General features: G+C 41.9%; 1 protein-coding gene across 2 annotated transcripts in view; it reads right to left on the bottom strand.

Moving 5' to 3' along the window:
- LAMA4 (laminin subunit alpha 4) overlaps positions 1–19,594 on the bottom strand; it is a 158,027-nt gene that overhangs the window by 54,850 nt on the left and 83,583 nt on the right. For both annotated transcript variants that reach the window (XM_070073692.2, XM_070073687.2), the window contains exons 12-16: positions 12,211–12,327; positions 10,292–10,440; positions 6,684–6,825; positions 5,986–6,082; positions 610–726 (exon numbers count right to left, since the gene is read on the bottom strand). In XM_070073692.2, coding sequence (XP_069929793.2) covers positions 610–726; positions 5,986–6,082; positions 6,684–6,825; positions 10,292–10,440; positions 12,211–12,327 — 622 coding nt within the window. The remainder of the gene's footprint in view (positions 1–609; positions 727–5,985; positions 6,083–6,683; positions 6,826–10,291; positions 10,441–12,210; positions 12,328–19,594) is intronic.

Raw genomic sequence — 19,594 nt, 5'->3', positions numbered from 1 at the left:
GCCCAGTCTGCTAGCCAGAGCTCCCGTGTGACACAGCGCTGAAGCTAGGGTTTGCTCTCAGTAAAACACTCACACCCAGAAGTGGAGTTTTAACTTTCACTGTGTGTGGAAAGCACATCTGCTTCCATTTACATCTTTCCAAGACACCACTCCAGTTCCAGTTTAGGCTTTTTTTCTCGATTGGCTCATTAGTCTCCCTGCTTATATGATAAGAATGACTTGACATATAACAGACAGAAAATGTTGATAGTCAGGGCCAAAAACCAAGAAATCCAATAACAAAGTAGGGTCTATTGTAATTGAGAAAGGACATCCACAAGAAAGCAGGTTGTTAAACAGTGTAAATAGCATGACTGCACGAACACACACACACACACACACACACACGGAGAAAATGCTCTCCAATTTAAAGGTCTCCCCTAGGTGGTATGATTACAGTTTTAGCACTTATTTTCTAGGATAATTTTTGAGTGATAATTCTAGTTTCTTTTGTAACTGGAAAAATATTATAAAGATTGGCAGGTAAGGAGTCACCTACTCCTTCCCCAAAGATTTGTTGTACAGTCCCGTGAACAGACAGGCGCAATGTCGGTTCTTGGTCTCCCTTACCTCTCTCTGTTGCTTGCAGTCTCTTGATGGCATCATTGAGCCTGTTTCGAAGGGCACTCTTCCTGGCCAAGGCTCCACCCACACGCCTGCTGGTGTCAGCCACTGCTTCCTCATTGCCTATGGGAAGAAGCAGACAAAAGTACCAGTGGAGCCAAGACACCTTGAAGAGGTCTTCATTTCAATAAGCAAAATTCAGATTTGTACCCTGGAGCCTGAAAGTGGCATTTAGAACAAGAGGTGCAAGATTGCAGGTATCTTAGAACACTGCTTGGGGGTGATCAGTATGCCATAATAGCTCAGGTCTTTGAAAATGACAGCATTGCTGTGACTCATTATATCTAGCAACACAACAGATAAGGAGCTGAAAAGAAGAGAAAATCTTCCATATATATGATGATGGTTGGATATTTATGTAAGAATAGTTGTTTTTTTATTTTTAATAAAATTTGAATTGATAGCTTACATCCAGGAAAGGGTACATGTCATAAATACATGGCTTGATGATTTTCACAGAGTGAACATCAAATAGAACTAGCATCCACCAAGATCATAAAATTGAATGCTATGAGCACCTGGGAAACTCCCTGGGGTCCCTTTCATTACCCTATGATGGCCACTATTCTGAATTCTATATCAGTTTGTTAATAGTTCCTGTTTTTAAACCTTATTCAAAGACATGATACAGTTCTGAAATTTTTGTATCGTTTCTTTTTTTGGACAGTTATAATTAAATTTTTATACCTTGTAGTTTATATCTTCTAGCTTTGTTTCTATTCTACAAGCTTATTTTGACTATTTCCCTCCTATTTCTATAGAAATTCCAGAATCATTCTGCACACACACATACACACACGCAAATACAGATTTATGGTATTTTAATTGGCGGCATATTGGATCTATAAATTTGAGAGAATTATCTTTTTTTTATAAATTTGAGTCTTCTCAATGATTACAGTATGTATTTATTCTTCATTAGTTCTAAATTCTTATTTAGACCTTATTTAATATTTTCAATACTGTATGGCAGTTTTATGAATAGAGATCTGAGCTTCCTTCATCAAATTTATTTCTAGGTTTTTGCTGCTATTGCAAATGATGTAATTTTTTTTTTTTTTGACAGGCAGAGTGGACAGTGAGAGAGAGAGAGACAGAGAGAAAGGTCTTCCTTTTGCCGTTGGTTCACCCTCCAATGGCCGCCGCGGCCGGCGCGCTGCGGCCAGTGCACCGCGCTGATCCGATGGCAGGAGCCAGGAGCCAGGTGCTTTTCCTGGTCTCCCATGGGGTGCAGGGCCCAAGCACCTGGGCCATCCTCCACTGCACTCCCTGGCCACAGCAGAGAGCTGGCCTGGAAGAGGGGCAACCGGGACAGAATCCGGCGCCCCAACCGGGACTAGAACCCGGTGTGCCGGCGCCGCTAGGTGGAGGATTAGCCTAGTGAGCCGCGGCGCCGGCCTCAAATGATGTAATTTTTAAGGATTCATTTATTTGAAAAGCAGAGTTAAAGAGAGAGAAAGAGAGAGAGAGAGAGAGAGAGAGAGTGAGAGAGAGAGTGAGAGCGAGCGAGCGATAGAGCCTATCCAACGGTTTACTCTGCAAAAGCCAACAACATTGGTCTGAGGCTTGGCTGGGGCTGAAGTCAGGAGCCAGGAACTCAATCCAGGTCTCCCATGTGGGTGGCAGGTACCCAACTACTTAAGCCATCACCTGCTATCTTCCTAAGGTTTTTATTGGCAGGAAGCTGGAATTGAGAGCCAGAGCTTGTCCTGGAACCCAGGCACTCTGAGATGGGCCGTGGGTGTCTTAACCGCTAGACCAAATGCCAGCTTCTGATTTGCTAATACTTCAAGATTTTTTGCACCTTTGTTTGTAAGAGAAATTGACTAATACTTGCACTTTTTTATATGTCCTTATTTAAGTTTTGCTGGCTTCACAGACTAAGTTGGAGAATATCACCTTTTTTTCTATTTTCTGTAGAATTTTATATAAAAGTGATGTTGTTTCTCCTTTTAATGTTTAAAAGAAATCACTGGGATGTTGAGATTTCTTTGTGGGAAGGGTTTAATTAATTGAATTTATTATATATCTTATCTGTACATATATGTATGTACAGTTCTAGCAGATTTTCTATTCTTTGCATGTCAGTTTGGATAGTCTTTTTCTTACAAAATATTGTTGAAGTGTGTTTATGGCACAGTCCCTAAACTGGGGTTATCTTTGAGTGAATCCCAAAATGTCACAGTGTCATATGCCATGATCTAAAGAAGCAACTAACTTTTCTTTATTTCTTTTTGTGTTTTGTTTACCTGCAAAACATCTGGAAATCTGTGAACTCCTGTCAGTTAGAACTGAGGGTGAAGCTGGATTATCTGGGGTCTGGCACTATGGTGCAGCAGGATAAGCTGCCTGCAGTCTGGCATCTGGTTTGAATCCTGGCTTCTCCACTTCCAATTCGGCTCTCTGCTAAGGCCTGGAAAAGGCAGCAGAAGATGGCCCAGATGCTTGGGCCTCTGCCACCCACGTGGGAGACCTGGAAGGAGCTCCTGGCTCCTGGCTTTGGGCCTGTGTTGCAGCCATTTGGAGAGTGAACTTAAGATTGACTCTTCATTTTTAGAGAGTAACTGAAGATCTTTCTCTCTCTATCTCTCCCTCTCTCTGTAACTCTGCCTTTCAGATAAATAAATAATTTTTTTAAAAAAATGATGGGCTATCTGACCTTGTCTGCCCTCTTGGGTTGTATGAACAGGTGCACATTTGTGCTTCTAGACAAAGAGCAGCACAGCTTCCTAATCTCTTATCATGCTCTTGACTTGCTTTCCAATAGGTTGTGAACAATACACTCCTATGTCCCACTTCCTCTTTTCCACCATGTAGTCTTGTGCTTGGTTTATCATTTAGAGATTATTTTCCCCTCCCATACATGGGTAGCATGGATGTAAAATAGGTAGTGTTTAGTTGATACAGTCACCAAGTACACTGTAACCGAGTATGACCTCTTCTTTTTTATTTCCTCTGGGTAGTGCAGAGAATTTCTCAGAATTCAAAGTGGACTAAACATACTTTTCAGTTCTAGTGTTCTATTGCATATTCTCTCTTTTTAGTTTCAATTTACAAATATTGTGATATAAAAAATTTTTCAGTTCTTCCTTTTGGGTCTTGTGAATGCAAAAGTATAGCCTAATACGCTGAGAAAGAATATATTTAACTCTCTAAATATATTTGGAGCTGTTGATGAAAATAGAAAGAAAATTTATTTGGGGCTGGATGTTTCTTTTTTTTTTTTTTTTTTTTTTTTTACAGGCAGAGTGGACAGTGAGAGAGAGAGACAGAGAGAGAAAGGTCTTCCTTTGCCGTTGGTTCACCCTCCAATGGCCGCCGCTGCAGCCGGCGCACCGCGCTGATCCTGGCAGGAGCCAGGAGCCAGGTGCTTTTCCTGGTCTCCCATGGGGTGCAGGGCCCAAGCACCTGGGCCATCCTCCACTGCACTCCCTGGCCATAGCAGAGAGCTGGCCTGGAAGAGGGGCAACCGGGACAGAATCCGGCGCCCCAACCGGGACTAGAACCCGGTGTGCCGGCGCCGCAAGGTGGAGGATTAGCCTATTGAGCCACGGCGCCGGCTGGGGCTGGATGTTTCTAAGAAGAAATTTTTCATAAAAAGTGAGTTTATTGTCTTATCTAAGCAGTTTTAATTTTACAAATTAATTCAGAAGAAGATCCTCTTAAATAGCAGCTTCCTGAGTTTATTATGGATTGTTAATTATTCAACATTAATAATGAAAGGCAGGAGTGCTGGGAAATAAAGATTATGGATCATGAAAGTCTTTTGAGAATGAAGGAACAATAATCTGAAATTACAATGTAACTCAGTAGATGATAATGGTTCGAGCCGAAAACCTGAACATTTACCACAAACCTGTATTATCAACTGGCCACAGTCCTATAAAGTTCTGAGCCACATAGTCTCAGCTCTCCATTGTGCCTTTTGTAAACAAATACAGGAAGAGATCTAACCAAAAAAAAAGGCTCTGAAATAGGTGACCAGGTCTGCAAAATATTCAAAAAGGCTAATGAAAGAGATTTATTGGTCATAAAATATGGAACTTTGAATATATGTCATTCTCAGAATAGAAAAGTTGCTTTCATGAGGTTCCATAACTCAATGCTGACAGGACTGAGAAAATACATGACAAATCTTCAAGGAAAATAAAATATTTAAGTCACTGCCTTATGAAGACTCATATATTTTGGTCTTCAACACAAGAAATGAATGCCATATGTGCATATGGCAGTGTTTATTTAAACATACTTTACTGCTAATATTCTAATTCTTTACTGCTAATTATTTTCCAAAAAGTATGTTCAGGACTAGATTTATATAATAAATTAATTAGAGTAGAGAAACTAAGCATTTTTATTGCCTTTATTTATCTAGAAAACATAAAATAACAGCTGCTTTGTGGTAATTAAATATTTCATATATGAACAAAGTGCTTTTATTTTCTCCATGTAGCGGCTCTTTGCCAAAGAACAGACAAAAATGCATGGTTGGATTGAGATTAATTGCTTTGATAAAATGAAGAGAAGTGTTCAGTTTCAAACTTGGCTTTTGTTTTTAATTTTTAGTTAGAAATTAGCCAGATAATGAATTTCCAACCTCATTAGTCATTGCTCCAGTATTCTTAGGAATGAGCTCAGTAATGTTTGCTGACATTCTTAGTCCACTGAAATGTGTTTAAAAGAAACACAGGGGATTTAAAATGGACTAAAGTCCACTTTTAGCTTTCCTTCCTTCTACTCTCAGATGTGCATGCCTTAGCAGATAAAAGCACTGGCATTTGGAAGTGATTCTTTCCATGTAGTTATGAGGTTTGTTCTAAATGCAGTTGGTTGGAGACCACAAAATACAACGAAGTGCACATAACAGATAGTATTGCAGTCTCCTGTTATCCTAAGCGATTTTTACAGTGATTTCCTAACCTAAATTGTAGAGGGCCTTCTGAATTGTTCAAGATTAAATTATGTGCCATGTAGTTTTAATGTTAAGTGCATGTTATGGCATGTGTCCTTGAAAATTGGTATTTATGGTATGTTTCTACTAATTAGCCCATTTTATTAGCAAGCATATCCATCATATGTTGGATAATTATGTTTCCACATAATTGTATTACATGGGAAGTTAAATTTGTAATCACAATTTATCTTAAAAGATTAAGTCTTTGCTATTTTACTACTTGGTCCTGAGAAGGAAATTCTGATGTACCATTCAGTTGTAATATTGTTTCTTCTTTCACCCCGGAATTTAAAAATCTCTGTCTGTATGTATGAAAGGAGAGAAACAGCTATAAATCAGAAGGAAGTTAGGAAAGTGAAAATATTTACTTGAATCTGCTATTGCTTGTAGTTCTCTGGCTTGACTGAGAAGGTTATCACTTTCATCTTTATGGTAAATTATTTGAGTATCAATCCCATTCACAGCCTGCAAAGGAATTGGGTAGAAAGCAAAAGAATGACAGAAGAAATCAGTTTTGTATGGCTTTAGGATTTAAATGCACAGTTTATCTGCTAAATGCAAAGCAAAATTCATACAACTTCGTTTTTATAGTTCAAAACCAAGGTCAAATGTGAACCTATGAAAAGAACGCCCTTGGTATTTTCAAGATAAATGTTAGTTCAGGAAAATTCAGTGAACCTGAAACAGTTGTCTTGCTAAGGCCCCCCAGAAGTGGCACTCAGTAAATCATTCTTGGTTGACAAAATCTGAATGTATGCATGAAGCATCTTCCTTAGCAGCAGGATCTAGTTTTAAATCTGTTTTCTCCAGGGACTTTGGCTTAAAAATCTGTCAAAGGAACTGGCATTTCTGAATTGAGCCCAGCATATCATGAAGACCTTGCAAACAGGAAAGCTTCACAGCATTAGTAAAATGATCTTTCTTAGTTCCCCTGTCCTTTCTGCTATTTTCGCCATTTGAATTTTACATTGGAAAGTCAAGAGATGATATAAAAAACAGAAAAGTCATCAAGTGGGAAGAGGCAGCATGCAGATATGAATGAACTTTAAAACAAGGAGGTACTTACATCATAAATTCGATCAGTGATGTTCAAAGCCAATTCTGCCGTTTCATTGGCTTCACTAACATAATTAGCAATGTTTTCATAGACATTTGATGCATCCAATGCTTTCTGTACCAGTCCATTCATATCTGAACTGTGCAAATTCCTGTTAATAAACAAACTTGCCTTTATTTTTCCATTTTACCTCCTTGGGAAATGGGGCATTTTTACAGCTTGATTTTTCTTTTAATTTGAAAGAGAGGGAGGAGAGAGAGAAAGACAGAGAGAGATGGGATTGGAGGAAGCTTGTTTCCATCCATTTGTCAACTCCCTAAATGTCCATAATGGCTGGGGTTGGACTGGGGCTGGAGCCAGTAGCTGAGAATTTAATCCAGGTCTCTTACATAGGTGGCAGGGACCCAACTACTTGAGCCATCACCTGCTGCCTCCTAGGGTGCACATTATCAGGATTGTAGCCAGGACTCAAACCCAGGTACTCAGTTATGGGATCTGGACATCTTAACCACTAGGCCAAATACCCATCTCAGAGCTTGATTTAAATACTTCCTGGATCAGAGATACTTCGTGCCTGTTATTCAAGGTCACCTGGATTGGCAAGGTTTTCCTGTGCTGCCTGTCCTAGGGACACATCTCTGCATTCCTCTGCCTTTGCCTACCCCAAGACTCCACCCCATGTTGACTCCATGGCAGGAATCAACAGAAGCCACAGGAAAAGGGAATAATGATTTAAAGCAGCCTTCTGTGCCTCTATGAGCAAGAATGTTTATATGGTGGAGGTCAGGCAGAGGAATGGACTTGTAGTTACTGCCACCTACTGCATACCTACATCAGCCTCATTATGCCCCCTCCATAAAAGAAGCTGAGGTTCAGAGAAAGGGTGCATGGTTTGCTGGGCACACATTATTCCTGACTGTCTTACTCTAGAGGCCTGGCTGTACCACTGAAGTCTACTGTCCTGGCTCAGTCCTCCCTCACCCCTGTCCTTATACATCAGGGTCTCTGACTTTGCCTTTCTGGCCTGCATAAGGTTCATTGAACATTTCCTGAAAACCCTCATGCAACTGGGCACTCTCACATGCAGAGGCTGCTAATAGCATGTGCCTATGAGGACTGATGTGCCATATAACCGGGATAAATATGTGGAATGCTTGGTTTACTACAATTGGCATCCAGTAAGCATCAGGGCTCAAAGGCAAGCCTTGTGGTGCTGCAGTTGGCTAAACCCCTGCTTGGGCTGCTTGCATCCATACTGGTGAGCTGATTTGAGTCCTGGCTACCCTGCTTCCAATCCAGCTTCCTGCTATTGTGCCTAGGAAGGCAGTGGATGATGGCCCAAGTGCTTGGGTCTTTGCCACCTTTGTTGGACACCTGGATGGAATCCCAGGATCTTGGCTTTGGACTTGTCCAGCTCTGACTACTGTGGGCATTTGGAGAGTGAGCCAGCAGATGGAGGATCTTTCTCTCTGTTTCTCTGTCTTCTTCTTCACTCTGCCTTTCAAATAAACAAACAAACAAAAATCTTTTTTTTTTTTAAATCAGGACTTAATTTTATACCTAAACACTTTCCTGAATTGGAATTTCAATTTGTACTAGTGTTCAGATAATTTTTATTAACAAATACATCTTCTGTGATATAAACTCTATCCCCACTTCTGCAGTTCATCCTAAACCCTGTGTTTTTATTTTATTAAATCTTAAATCCACCAGTTACTTATTTATATCTCAGTCCCTAACACTGAAGGCTAGAATTGCTTTATCCATAAGTCATATCTGGAAGGTTCTCTGTGACCCAGCACATGACACTGCAGAGGCCAGGCTGGCTGCTCTCTTCAAAGTACACGACCTATTGAGTCTGCTTACTTGTTTCTCAGCCTCCTCCATCCTTCCAGTCCCTGTATACTGTCTTAGGCTCTGAGCAACTTCCTCTGTATTTCCTCAGCTACTTTCCTCACTTTTGTCCAAGTCCATTAACCTTCCATCTCTTCTACAATAGGCTTGACTTTTCCATTATGCACAGTGGGGGGTCCGCAAAAAATATTTTCATTTTCACCTTTCTTAACCGGAAGAAAAAAATGAGGATAATAATAGTGATTACATCAGGGAAAATTAGATAAGAAAAAATCTAAAAAATGGGAACAAGGAAACAAATCACTACAAATATTTTTTAATGTTTTTAAATTTTGCCAACTAGAGTACTGAGATATAACAAAGACCTGAAACAAAATCCTGTATTTGCTTGTTTTTGTTACCAGGCACCAAACAGGTCTGACAGCAAGAAAAATGTGCTTTTGAAATGGAAACTTCTAGATGAATTATGTCTGTCTGTAAGCACAACATGCAAATGATTGTGCTCAGCAGGGAGATGCTAAAGAATATTTACATTTTGAAGGGAAAATGGAAACCAATTTGAATGCGCCCATGAATATGTTCAGCCAGAGGTATTCTAGACACACAGGTGACTTCAGGGCGGGTGATATTCCTGATCATGTGTCCTGTAAAGCACACAGAAACCTTCACAGACCAGGCTAGAACTCAGTCTATCGCAGAGCAGCATTTAGAGGATTGTTTTGGAACCCCCATCAAGGCGGGGGGGGGGGGTAGTTATTAAAAATGGAAAAAGCAAAAATAAAGAGCCATAGGAGGGATCTCAAAAGCAATATTCTACCAATTCAGCATTTCATCAAAGTGCCATTGTCCTGCCTCCATCAATGCACATTTCCTGGGTGTGACACTGAACTAAATAGAACACTACCTCACATATCAAGTTTTCATGTGTTATCTCCCCCTCCATCTCATCTCAGGAGATTTGGAAGGGTGTTTGAACATTTTGGTAATAAGGAATAGAAATGCAATTTATGCTTTGTAGATGAGATGATTTGTTCTTATTTTATTCTTGATCTTTACTGGTCCTTGTTTCTAACTGCCAAATCGGCAGTCTGTCTCTACAATGATCTCATTATTTGCCTGTTATTTCAGGGTCATGGATTCAATTCCAATCTTTCAGTACATTTCAATTAACATTAATTGAGTGACCAAAGGGTGCATGACTCCTCCAGATGCTGCGAGGAAAATTGTCAATTGATTTTCTCTTAACAGGTGTTGAAATCAAATAGTTCCTGCTGGGCACTGTGGAATGACTGGAGTATTTATCAGAAGTCAACTGTATTACTCCCAATCATTAAGCTTCCCTTAAGAAACCTGGGTGCAGAAAGCTAATGCTATCTGTGGAATAAATAGGTGGTGATACAATTAAACCTTATAAGAGTATCTGATTTATACAATATTTTAGGCAGCAATTGTGCTCCAAACCAAATTGCCTTAGGTCACCCTATTAATAACTGTGAAATAGAGCTTCCCTTTCCAGCTAGAACACAGACCCCTCTAATCTTAGATTTTTTTTTTAATTGAAAACTATCCTCTCCAAACAATTGCAATAAACAATGATTGACTCTTACAGGGAGCAACCAACAACCAAATCAAAACATAAACAAATAAGTCACAACCAAAGTGCTAATCCTTTATTTCAGAAACTCTGGAGAGGGGAATCGAATTACATACAATGTCTTATTCAGCCCATGCAGACATTTGCATTTTGAGCATTGTTATATTACCTGCTCAACTCATCAGCTTCTTGTTGCAGGTTCCGGGCATGGTCAATAGCTTCTTGCACTAAGTCATAACTGAGGTTACTTAGGTTGGATAGTTTTCTTTGTAGCTCGGTTTTGGCTCCATCTATTTCTGCATAAATCCCTGATGCATTCTAAGGAAAAATATTTAAAGAATTAAAGGGGGCAGCATTGTAGTATAACGGGTAAAGCTGCTGCCTGTGATGTAGGCTTTGCATATGGGCACTGATTTGAGGTTTGAGTCCTGGCTGCTCCACTTCTGACCCAGATCCCTGCTAATGGCCTGGGAAAAGCAGCAGAGGATGTCCCAAGTGCTTGGGCCCCTGCCACCCAGCAGGAGACCAAGATGAAGCTCCTGGTTCCTGGCCTGACCACAATGACCACCTGGGGAGTGAACCAGAGGATGGAAAATTCTCTCTCTCTCTCTATGCTTCTCCCTCTTTTCCTGTAACTCTGATTTTCAAAAATATATACATACATAAATAAATATTCTTTAAAAAGAATTAAATAAATTGAATTTAGAAGAACTTAAAAATATTTTTCCCTGAGAGCAGCAGTAAATTTCAGGCCAGGTCCACATAGGTTTAAAACACTATAAACAGACATTTATTTATTCATCCCACATCCTCCATGCCTTCTTATCTACTGATAGCTTCCCTAACATTCAGACAGGCTGTGACATTTCTGATCTAAAACCAAAATGAAACACTGTCCCCCCTCCCCCGCAGTGATCCGCACATGTCCCTGTTACTGTACAACTTTTCTATTCCCTTCCTAACAAAATCTCTTGGGGAGGAAAGCTGAAGGAAGTTCTCTCATTCGTTTCTAATCTTGCAGGGAAGCATGAGCAAAGCCACCATCTAGAAATGATGGCAGGAGAGGCAGGCTTCCCATCAGCTGTGTTTCACATCTTGGGTACAGCCGTGATGCTGAGGATACTTGTGCTTGTGGGCAGAGAGGGAGAGAATCCTCAGGTGGGCACAAGGAACAGGTGGGTATGGAAGTTGAAGGATATTTTCAAAGAATTATTATACTGATAACTTCCATGGCTTAAGGAGGGAAGAGAAGCTGTGAGCGGGGTAAAATACATGAGGTGGAAGAGGTCTTGATGTGGGCAGACTGCTGAAGTGGGCATTCCAGTGTGAGTGAGATGGGAGTTGGTGCTTGGGGAGGGAAATGCTGGGAGCTGGGCTATGGAGGAGGCAGCCATTGATGACAAGATCTGAGTGTGGCAACAGGTGGACCAACAGACGGAGGCTGAAGGAAACACTTGGGGAAGAGAAGCTCAGGAGCTGGGGGACAGGGATTGGTGAGCTCAGCCAAAAGGCTTTTAGCATCACCAAGGACAACAATGGAAGTTCCAGCAGAGAGGAAAAAAGGCAGCTTGCTGCTGAAACAGTTAAAGAATGAGGTGGCGATCAGATGACCTTAAACGGTGTCCTTTTAGAGGAAATAAAAATGGGTTGAGTAATTTCCTGAGCAGTTTGGGTCACTGCATTTTACTGGAAAGCTTTTACTTGGACATGTGTGGATTTTGCATGCCAGCTTTATTAAACACACAACATTACATGTAAGGAGTGAGTAGGATAGATATGGCTCCAGATCAGCACTTTCAATGGAACTTTCTGCAGTGTTGTCTGTGCTGTTGACCACAGTAGCCCTGCACCATATGTGGCTACTGAGGACTTGGAGTGTGGCTAATGCAACTGAAGAATGAAAATGTTAACCTTCTCTAATTGTAAGCAGCCATATGCAGCTATGAACCACCATGTGGTGCAAGAAGCTGAAAAATACAGTCCTCTGATCTTATTTTCATGATGCCTGTTAGCTTCTTTCTTTTGTGACACTGAGCAGCTGTTCAAACCTGCTATAAATACAAACCCAAGCAAGTCATTGTGTCTTACCTTTATTATATCATCGAGCTCCAAAAGAGTCAGACGAGGCGTCCTCAGAGAGTTCACAGATGCACTGAGAGACGTGTTCACCACCTCCACTTGTTCCCGCACTTTCTCATGCTGTTTCTGCAGGCAGGAAGAGCCAGAGGAAGAGGAAGAGAAAGCGTCTTCAGAGGAAGCAGCAGGGAGAGTGGTAAATGTCAACTTGCTGTCTTTGGGTTCCTATGGCAGTCCCATCACTTAATTGCTGTGTACCCTTGGAGAGCACCACCTGCCCAATGCATGGTCTTCTCATTAAATGTGGAGATTACAAATGCAAGCACCATAGGAGATCTGAAGCACTTATGATTGTTATCTTATTATGGTTGTTTTTTTATTAACATCAGTGTCTCAAAGGCAGCACACTATTTTTTTTCTCCCAGAAACCTTTAAGGTATACAGGCGTCACTTGTTTCATAAATACAACTTCAGGAACATGGTGATGATAGGTAGCACTTTAGAGAGGGCATTTGACCCTTTCCCCAGTAATGTATAGAGAGTCTATGGAGACAGGATTGAACCTGGGCTCTATATTTGCAGTAAGTGGGAATACATTAATTAAAGAGCATTTATCATGTGCGAACTTTGGGATCACTTGGACAAGAACAAACTATACACAAAATAATCTTACTGTCCTTTTAGGAATTAAAGTTGAGATCTTGTTTCATACTACTCTGAGCTCTTTATGTCAGAAGTTCTGACTTTCTGAAGTGTTCATACACTTTTTGATGAATGCCCCAATTTCTACCTTCACGTTAGGTCTAGAGGCAGGGATATTGTGCTGCTGAAGAAATATTGTAGGGCTTCAGATGAGTCCAGAATTTGAAAGTGATGCAGAATGGAATTTTAGGGGGAAAAGTCAAAGACTCATTTCACAATGTGAGTAAAAAATGAGTTCAAATTCCTTTAGAAACAGTAATTCAAGATAGAGTTTAGATATATGTTACAGTAAAACCTGTGATTTCATAGAAATAATTACGGAAGTCTAGATGTAGGAGGAAGTACTTTAAAACATTCCAAGTTCATCTTGGTGTCCTTTTTCACTCCCTGCAATCTTCCTGATTCAATGGAAAGTAAAAATGGAACCCATCTTCTCCAAACACATTGCCACAGGCTACAGACAGAAAAGAATGGCATTTGAATATCCACTTTTTAAAAAAAATATTTTCTTTATTTGAAAGGCAGAGTTGCAGAGAGAGAGAGAGAGAGAGAGGAGAGAGACAGACAGAGACAGAGACAGAGAGACACAGACAGAGAGAGATTCCATCTGCTGTTTCATTCCCCAGATGGCCACAACGGCCAGGGCTAGGCCAGGCCAAAGCCAGAAGCCTGGAACTTCACCCAAATCTCCCATGGGGTACAGGAGTACAGGGGCCCAAGTGCTTGGACCATTTTCTGCTCCTTTGTCAGGCACAAAAGCAGGGAGCTGGATCAGAAGTGGAGCAGCCGAGACTGGAGCCAGTGCTCGTATGGGATGCTGGCCTCACAGAAGCAGCTCTATCTGATGCGCCACAACACCAGCCCAGATAAAATACTCTTTAAAAAGCACTGCTTAGGATTCTCATAGCCAAAACTCTGCATTCTCAAGACTGTTTCTAAGTTTTTTTAGGGTAAGAAAACTTTTTATGTTTTTTGCATATGCAAAAGGAATTTTGAAACATACTGAAATAGTGCTCATCATATCATTTTCATAATTGTTAGCTTTTAAAACTTTCTTTTATCCAATCTGTCCATCTTTCTGTTGGAATATCTTGATGTGTTTTAAAGCTAATTGTATTTATTTCTGTCTAGAGCTGTATATGGTAAGTGGGGGAAACTAAATTGAAGCAATTAATTTCCCAACTACTACAGATAAACTTGCCATGCAGAGCTGTTAGCACGCAGCTTTGAAGCTGGGCTCCGACTGCAGGCAGAGTATGTGCAGTGTTCTTTTACAGCTACCCAAATACAAGAGCTTACAGAGGAGGACATTACTCAGACTCTGTAGAAGGGAAACAGCCCTGCAGAGTTAAATCATGGTAACCTTTTTTTTTTTTTTTTAACCTCCTTCCCTTTGCTTGCTTTAAGACACATACTTGGAGTGCCATGGTGTAGCAGGCAAAAGCTGCCACCTGCAGTGCTGGCATCCCATATGGGCATTGGTTCAAGTCCCAGCTGTTCCACTTCCGATCCAGCTCTCTGCTATGGCCTGGGAAAGCAGTAGAAGATGGCCCAAGTCCTTGGGCCCCTGCACCCATGTAGGAGACCTGGAGGAAACTCCTGGCTCCTGGCTTTGGACTGGTGTAGCTCCAGCCATTGTGGCCATTTGGGGAGTGAACCAGCAGATGAATGAAAGACCTCTCTCTCTCTCTGCCTCTCCTTCTCTCACTGTAAGTCTGACTTTCAAATAAATCTTAAAAAAAAAAAAAAAAAGACAAGAGGCCAGTGCCGCGGCTCACTAGGCTAATCCTCCGCCTTGTGGCGCCAGCACACCGGGTTCTAGTCCCGGTCGGGGTGCCGGCTTCTGTCCCGGTTGCCCCTCTTCCAGGCCAGCTCTCTGCTGTGGCCAGGGAGTGCAGTGGAGGATGGCCCAAGTACTTGGGCCCTGCACCCCATGGGAGACCAGGAGAAGCACCTGGCTCCTGCCATCGGATCAGCGTGGTGCGCCGGCTGCAGCACGCTGGCTGTGGCGGCCATTGGAGGGTGAACCAATGGCAAAGGAAGACCTTTCTCTGTCTCTCTCTCTCACTGTCCACTCTGCCTGTCAAAAAAAAAAAAAAAAAAAAAAGACAAGAAAGTTTGTCACAAAATAAATAAAAAGATTTCATTAAAAAAATACAAATACTTTATACTATTGCTTTTCTATAGAGCTGTATAACCACCTGTCTTTGTGTAGAAAAGAATAATTGGCCCCAGAAAGTTTCAATACATTAGGCTTAATGTCCTTGCATCAGGAGGATGTTTAAGGGGCCAGTGTTGTGTCCTAGCAGGTTAAACTGCTGCCTGCAGCACCAGCATCTCATTTGGATGCTGGTTTGAGTTCCAGATGCTTCACTTCCCATCCAGTTCCCTGATAATGTGCCTGGAAAATCAGCAGAAGATGGCCCAAGTCCTTGGGCCCCTGCATTCATGTAGGAGACCTGGAAGAAACTCCTGGCTCCCGGCTTTGGCCTGACCCAGCCCTGGCCGTTGTGGCCATCTGGGGAGTGAACCAGTGGATGGAAGATCTCTCTTTCTCTGTATCTGCCTTTCGAAATAAATAACTAGATCTTTTAAAAGAGTATTTTATGTGCTTTTAAAATAAATATATTCATCTGATAAATATTTTTATCATTACATTACTCTTTGGAATTAGGAGTAAGATGACAAAATAAATAATGTAATTATTAATTGTGTAGCTACTGTTTGAACATCACTTGATCTTAGCCAAAAGGTTGAGAAGTGATTAAATGCTTAATCTTTGTGTATAATTTGGGTTATGCATTAAGACTGAAATGTGGACCAATGCCGCGGCTCAATAGGCTAATCCTCCGCCTGTGGCGCCAGCACACCGGGTTCTAGTCCTGGTTGGGGCGCCAGATTCTGTCCCGGTTGCCCCTCTTCCAGGCCAGCTCTCTGCTATGCTCCGGGAGTGCAGTGGAGGATGGCCCAAGGCTTGGGCCCTGCACCTGCATGGGAGACCAGGAGAAGCACCTGGCTCCTGGCTTTGGATAAGCGCGATGCGCCAGCCGCAGCGCGCCGGCCACGGTGGCCATTGGAGGGTGAACCAATGGCAAAAGGAAGACCTTTCTCTCTCTCTCTCACTGTCCACTCTGACTCTCAAAAAATAAAAAAATAAAAATAAAAAAAAGACTGAAATGTGGGTGTTATTCTTTTCTAACCCATGCTGTAGGTCTAGTGGTGAAACATGAAATTGAAGCCCTCAAGTTTTCTTTCTAAACAGAGTTAAACTGCAATAAAGTCAGATCCACTCAAAACCACTTTGTTGTAGAAAAAACTACTACTTCTAGGAGTGGGATTTGTCCAGCCCACAGGCAATATAAGGCTTGCATAATCATTTGGTCTGGCCCTGCCAAGGCAACTGCAGGTAGGACTTGAAATTCAACACATCTACAGCAGGCTAATTTTTAAGTTGGCAATTTTGTGTGACCTGCAAATAATCTTATAAATATCCAAATGGCCCTTTTCAGAAAACAGTTTTCCCTACCCCTGGAAAGGAAGGGTTGGATTTGAAATTTCTTTGAAGAATCTCAAGCTCCATGACATGGAAATATGCAAAAGTACACAAAAGAATGCCTACAGTAGTGTTTCATAATTCAGAGGTCCAAGTTAATATAAAAATAATATAACCAAGAATATCCAACATACACAATCACTTCCATGGAACTTGAGGGTACTCTTTGCTTTTGTCTTTGCATCTGTTCATCATCAAGTGTAACAAACATAAGGCATTATGTTAGGTGCTAGGAAAATATAATTTGTGCAGGGCTTGAGTGCTGCCCTTTGGTTGCTTACAGTTGAGTAAATGCTTAGCATACACACACAGGATGCACAGTTTATTATTCAGGAATTAGTAATCCCTTATAGTTGGGAACACAGAACATATGATGAGGGGATGAGGGTGATGAAGCCAGATGGTCATTCCAGAGGTCCAGCTGATGGCTGTCCCAGTAAAAGAAGGAGAGACTCTTCCTGGTAGTCATGACTTGGGGTTAAGATGGACTATCCGACCTTGGCTATGAACTTGATATGTATCAACAACTGTGTGTTCCATACTTTAAACTGAAGTTTCAAAAGAGTATGATACTACAAAGGATCTCTGTGAATGAGATCCCAGTGGAAAGAAGGAGCCATCAAAGAAGGATGTACTTTTCTCTGAAGGGGGGAGAAAACTTCCACTTTGCTTATGGCTCTAAATACTGATGGAGTCTGTGGACTCAAGAGGCTTCCATAGCCTTGGCAGCTCATGACAAGAGCCTCGGGTGATCACTGCTGTCATAAATAAGGGTGTCAATTGTTAAATTAACAACAGGAGTCACTACACTTGCTCCCTATTTAGGACCTCTGTCCTGAATGAGTTGTACTATGAGGATTAACGGTAAAATTAGTCTTCAAACAGTACTTTATACTTTGTGTGTCTGTGTGGGTGCAAATTGTTGAAATCTTTATTTAGTAGATAGTTGATCTTCTGTATATAAAGATAATTAAGAGGCCGGTGCCGCGGCTCAATAGGCTAATCCTCCGCCTAGTGGCGCTGGCACACCGGGTTCTAGTCCCAGTCAGGGTGCCGGATTCTGTCCCGGTTGCCCCTCTTCCAGGCCAGCTCTCAGCTGTGGCCAGGGAGTGCAGTGGAGGATGGCCCAAGTGCTTGGGCCCTGCACCCCATGGGAGACCAGGAGAAGTACCTGGCTCCTGCCTTTGGATCAGCGCAGTACGCCATTGGAGGGTGAACCAATGGCAAAGGAAGACCTTTCTCTCTGTCTCTCTCTCTCACTGTCCACTCTGCCTGTCCAATAAAAAAAAATAATTAAGAATGAATCTTAATGAAGAATGGTATGAGAGAGGGAGTAGGAGGTGGGATGGTTTGGGGGTAGGAGGGCGAGCATTGGGAGAAGAACTGCTATATTCCAAAAGCTGTACCTATGAAATTTATATTTATTAAATAAAAGCTTTCTAAAAAATAAAGAGTATGATACTGTGGCAATGTAAGAATGATTGGCCTTCAGTAGGGGAGGAATTCTGCTGAGGGAGACACTTGGCTTACTGACTAGCCAGAATGAAACACAGATTACAGGGAAGAGCCAGGACACGCGATGAGCAGAGGAAACAGGCAGAAAACCTGTGGCCTTGGGAGGGATAAAAGCAGCCTGGACAGAAATGGAAAGATGTAGGAAGGAGAGCTGGAGGAAATGAGTTGATTTTTAGCAGAGAGTAGCAGGCCACAGTCACGTGTCCATTCCTGCAGACAGATGCTAGCATGAATGTTGCACCATGGGCTCAGATAGGGATCAGGGTGAAGACCCATAAATCAAGAGCTGAGGTGGAGAGACAGAGTGAAGTCACCGAGGGAGGAGAGGAAGACAAAAGGGGCAGAGCTTTGGCTGATGCCAACTACAAAGGTTGGGAAGGGAAGGAGAATGCAGACTGAGAGGGACTTTAAAACTCCTCAACTCTGTGCTGTTCTCTAGGATCTTGTTCTCCCATTGGAAATAGTGGAAGAGTCAGTTAAGCTAAAATGAGACCCACCATATATTGGAATCACCAAAATGCCAAATTCCTGGTATCCACATGCATGAAGTTTTAAAATTGTGCATAAGAAAAGTTTAATTACCAGGTTAGCATTGTGGCTCAGCAGGTTAAACTGCCATCTGCAATGCTGCCATCCCATACGAGAATGATGGTTCCAGGCCTGGTTGCTTGGTTCCAATCCAGCTTCCTGCTAATGGGCCTAGGAAAGCAGCATAGGATGGCCCACGCTGCCGCCCATATGGGAGATCAGGATGGAGTTCCTGGCTCCTGGCTTCAGCTTGGCCCGGACCTGGCTATTGTGGCCATTTGTGTGAGTGAACCAGCAAATTAAAGATATTCTCTCTCTCTCTCTCTCTCTTTCTCTCTCTCTCTCTCTCTTTCTCTCTCTTTGCCCCCCATCTGCCTTTCAAATAAATAGTCTCATAAAATGATAAAACTTTAATTTAAAGCTATTTAGGCATTTATTCACTTTTAGAACTCAAGTCTTTTTATGTGGGTGACACTGTCCACTCACTCACTGCTTTTTGCATTTACAAAGTTCACTGTGCTTTGACTCAGACTCTGACATTTACCAACCATTAGCAAAGCTGCTGGTCTCTGTCTATGTAGATTGTTTGTTTTTTGATTGTGCATTGCCCTTCCTTTTTGCAGACTTGTCAAAGCACTTATAACTAAAGATCCAGTCCTAAAAATCCATCATTAAAGAAGCCAACATGTTAACATGCAATATACTGCGAGTGTTCCTAACACAGGTCTAAGTGGAAGACAAAGCACTTTGTTAAGACTCACAACTCACAGGCTCAAATGAGAGCCACGAGTTTGCTACAACTGGTACTCATTTTTCTCTGCAGTGAAATCTTATTGCTTGAGGCTAGGGGGACAGCTCTGGTCGGGCTGGGGTTGCCCCTGAGCCATAGCTGGCCCTCGTTCTATTGGAATTGCTTTGGGTTGATAGGTTTTCTTCTCCATTGAGGGTCCTCAGTACTGAAGATGGCCCTGGGTCTTCACTTGTGAACCCCTAGAATTGTAGAAGGTTGCAGTGTTGTTTCTCTCTTACTTAAATGTTCTGAATCCTCTCTTGGGAATAGAACAGTGTCACCCTACAAACAGTGTGGTTTTCAATATC

Source organism: Oryctolagus cuniculus, chromosome 5, assembly GCF_051225735.1.
Source record: "Oryctolagus cuniculus isolate XC-2025 breed Fujian yellow rabbit chromosome 5, ASM5122573v1, whole genome shotgun sequence".
Taxonomy (NCBI): Eukaryota; Metazoa; Chordata; class Mammalia; order Lagomorpha; family Leporidae; genus Oryctolagus; species Oryctolagus cuniculus.
The sequence above is the reverse complement of the archived record's forward strand: the minus strand, read 5'-3'. Positions and strand labels throughout refer to the sequence as shown.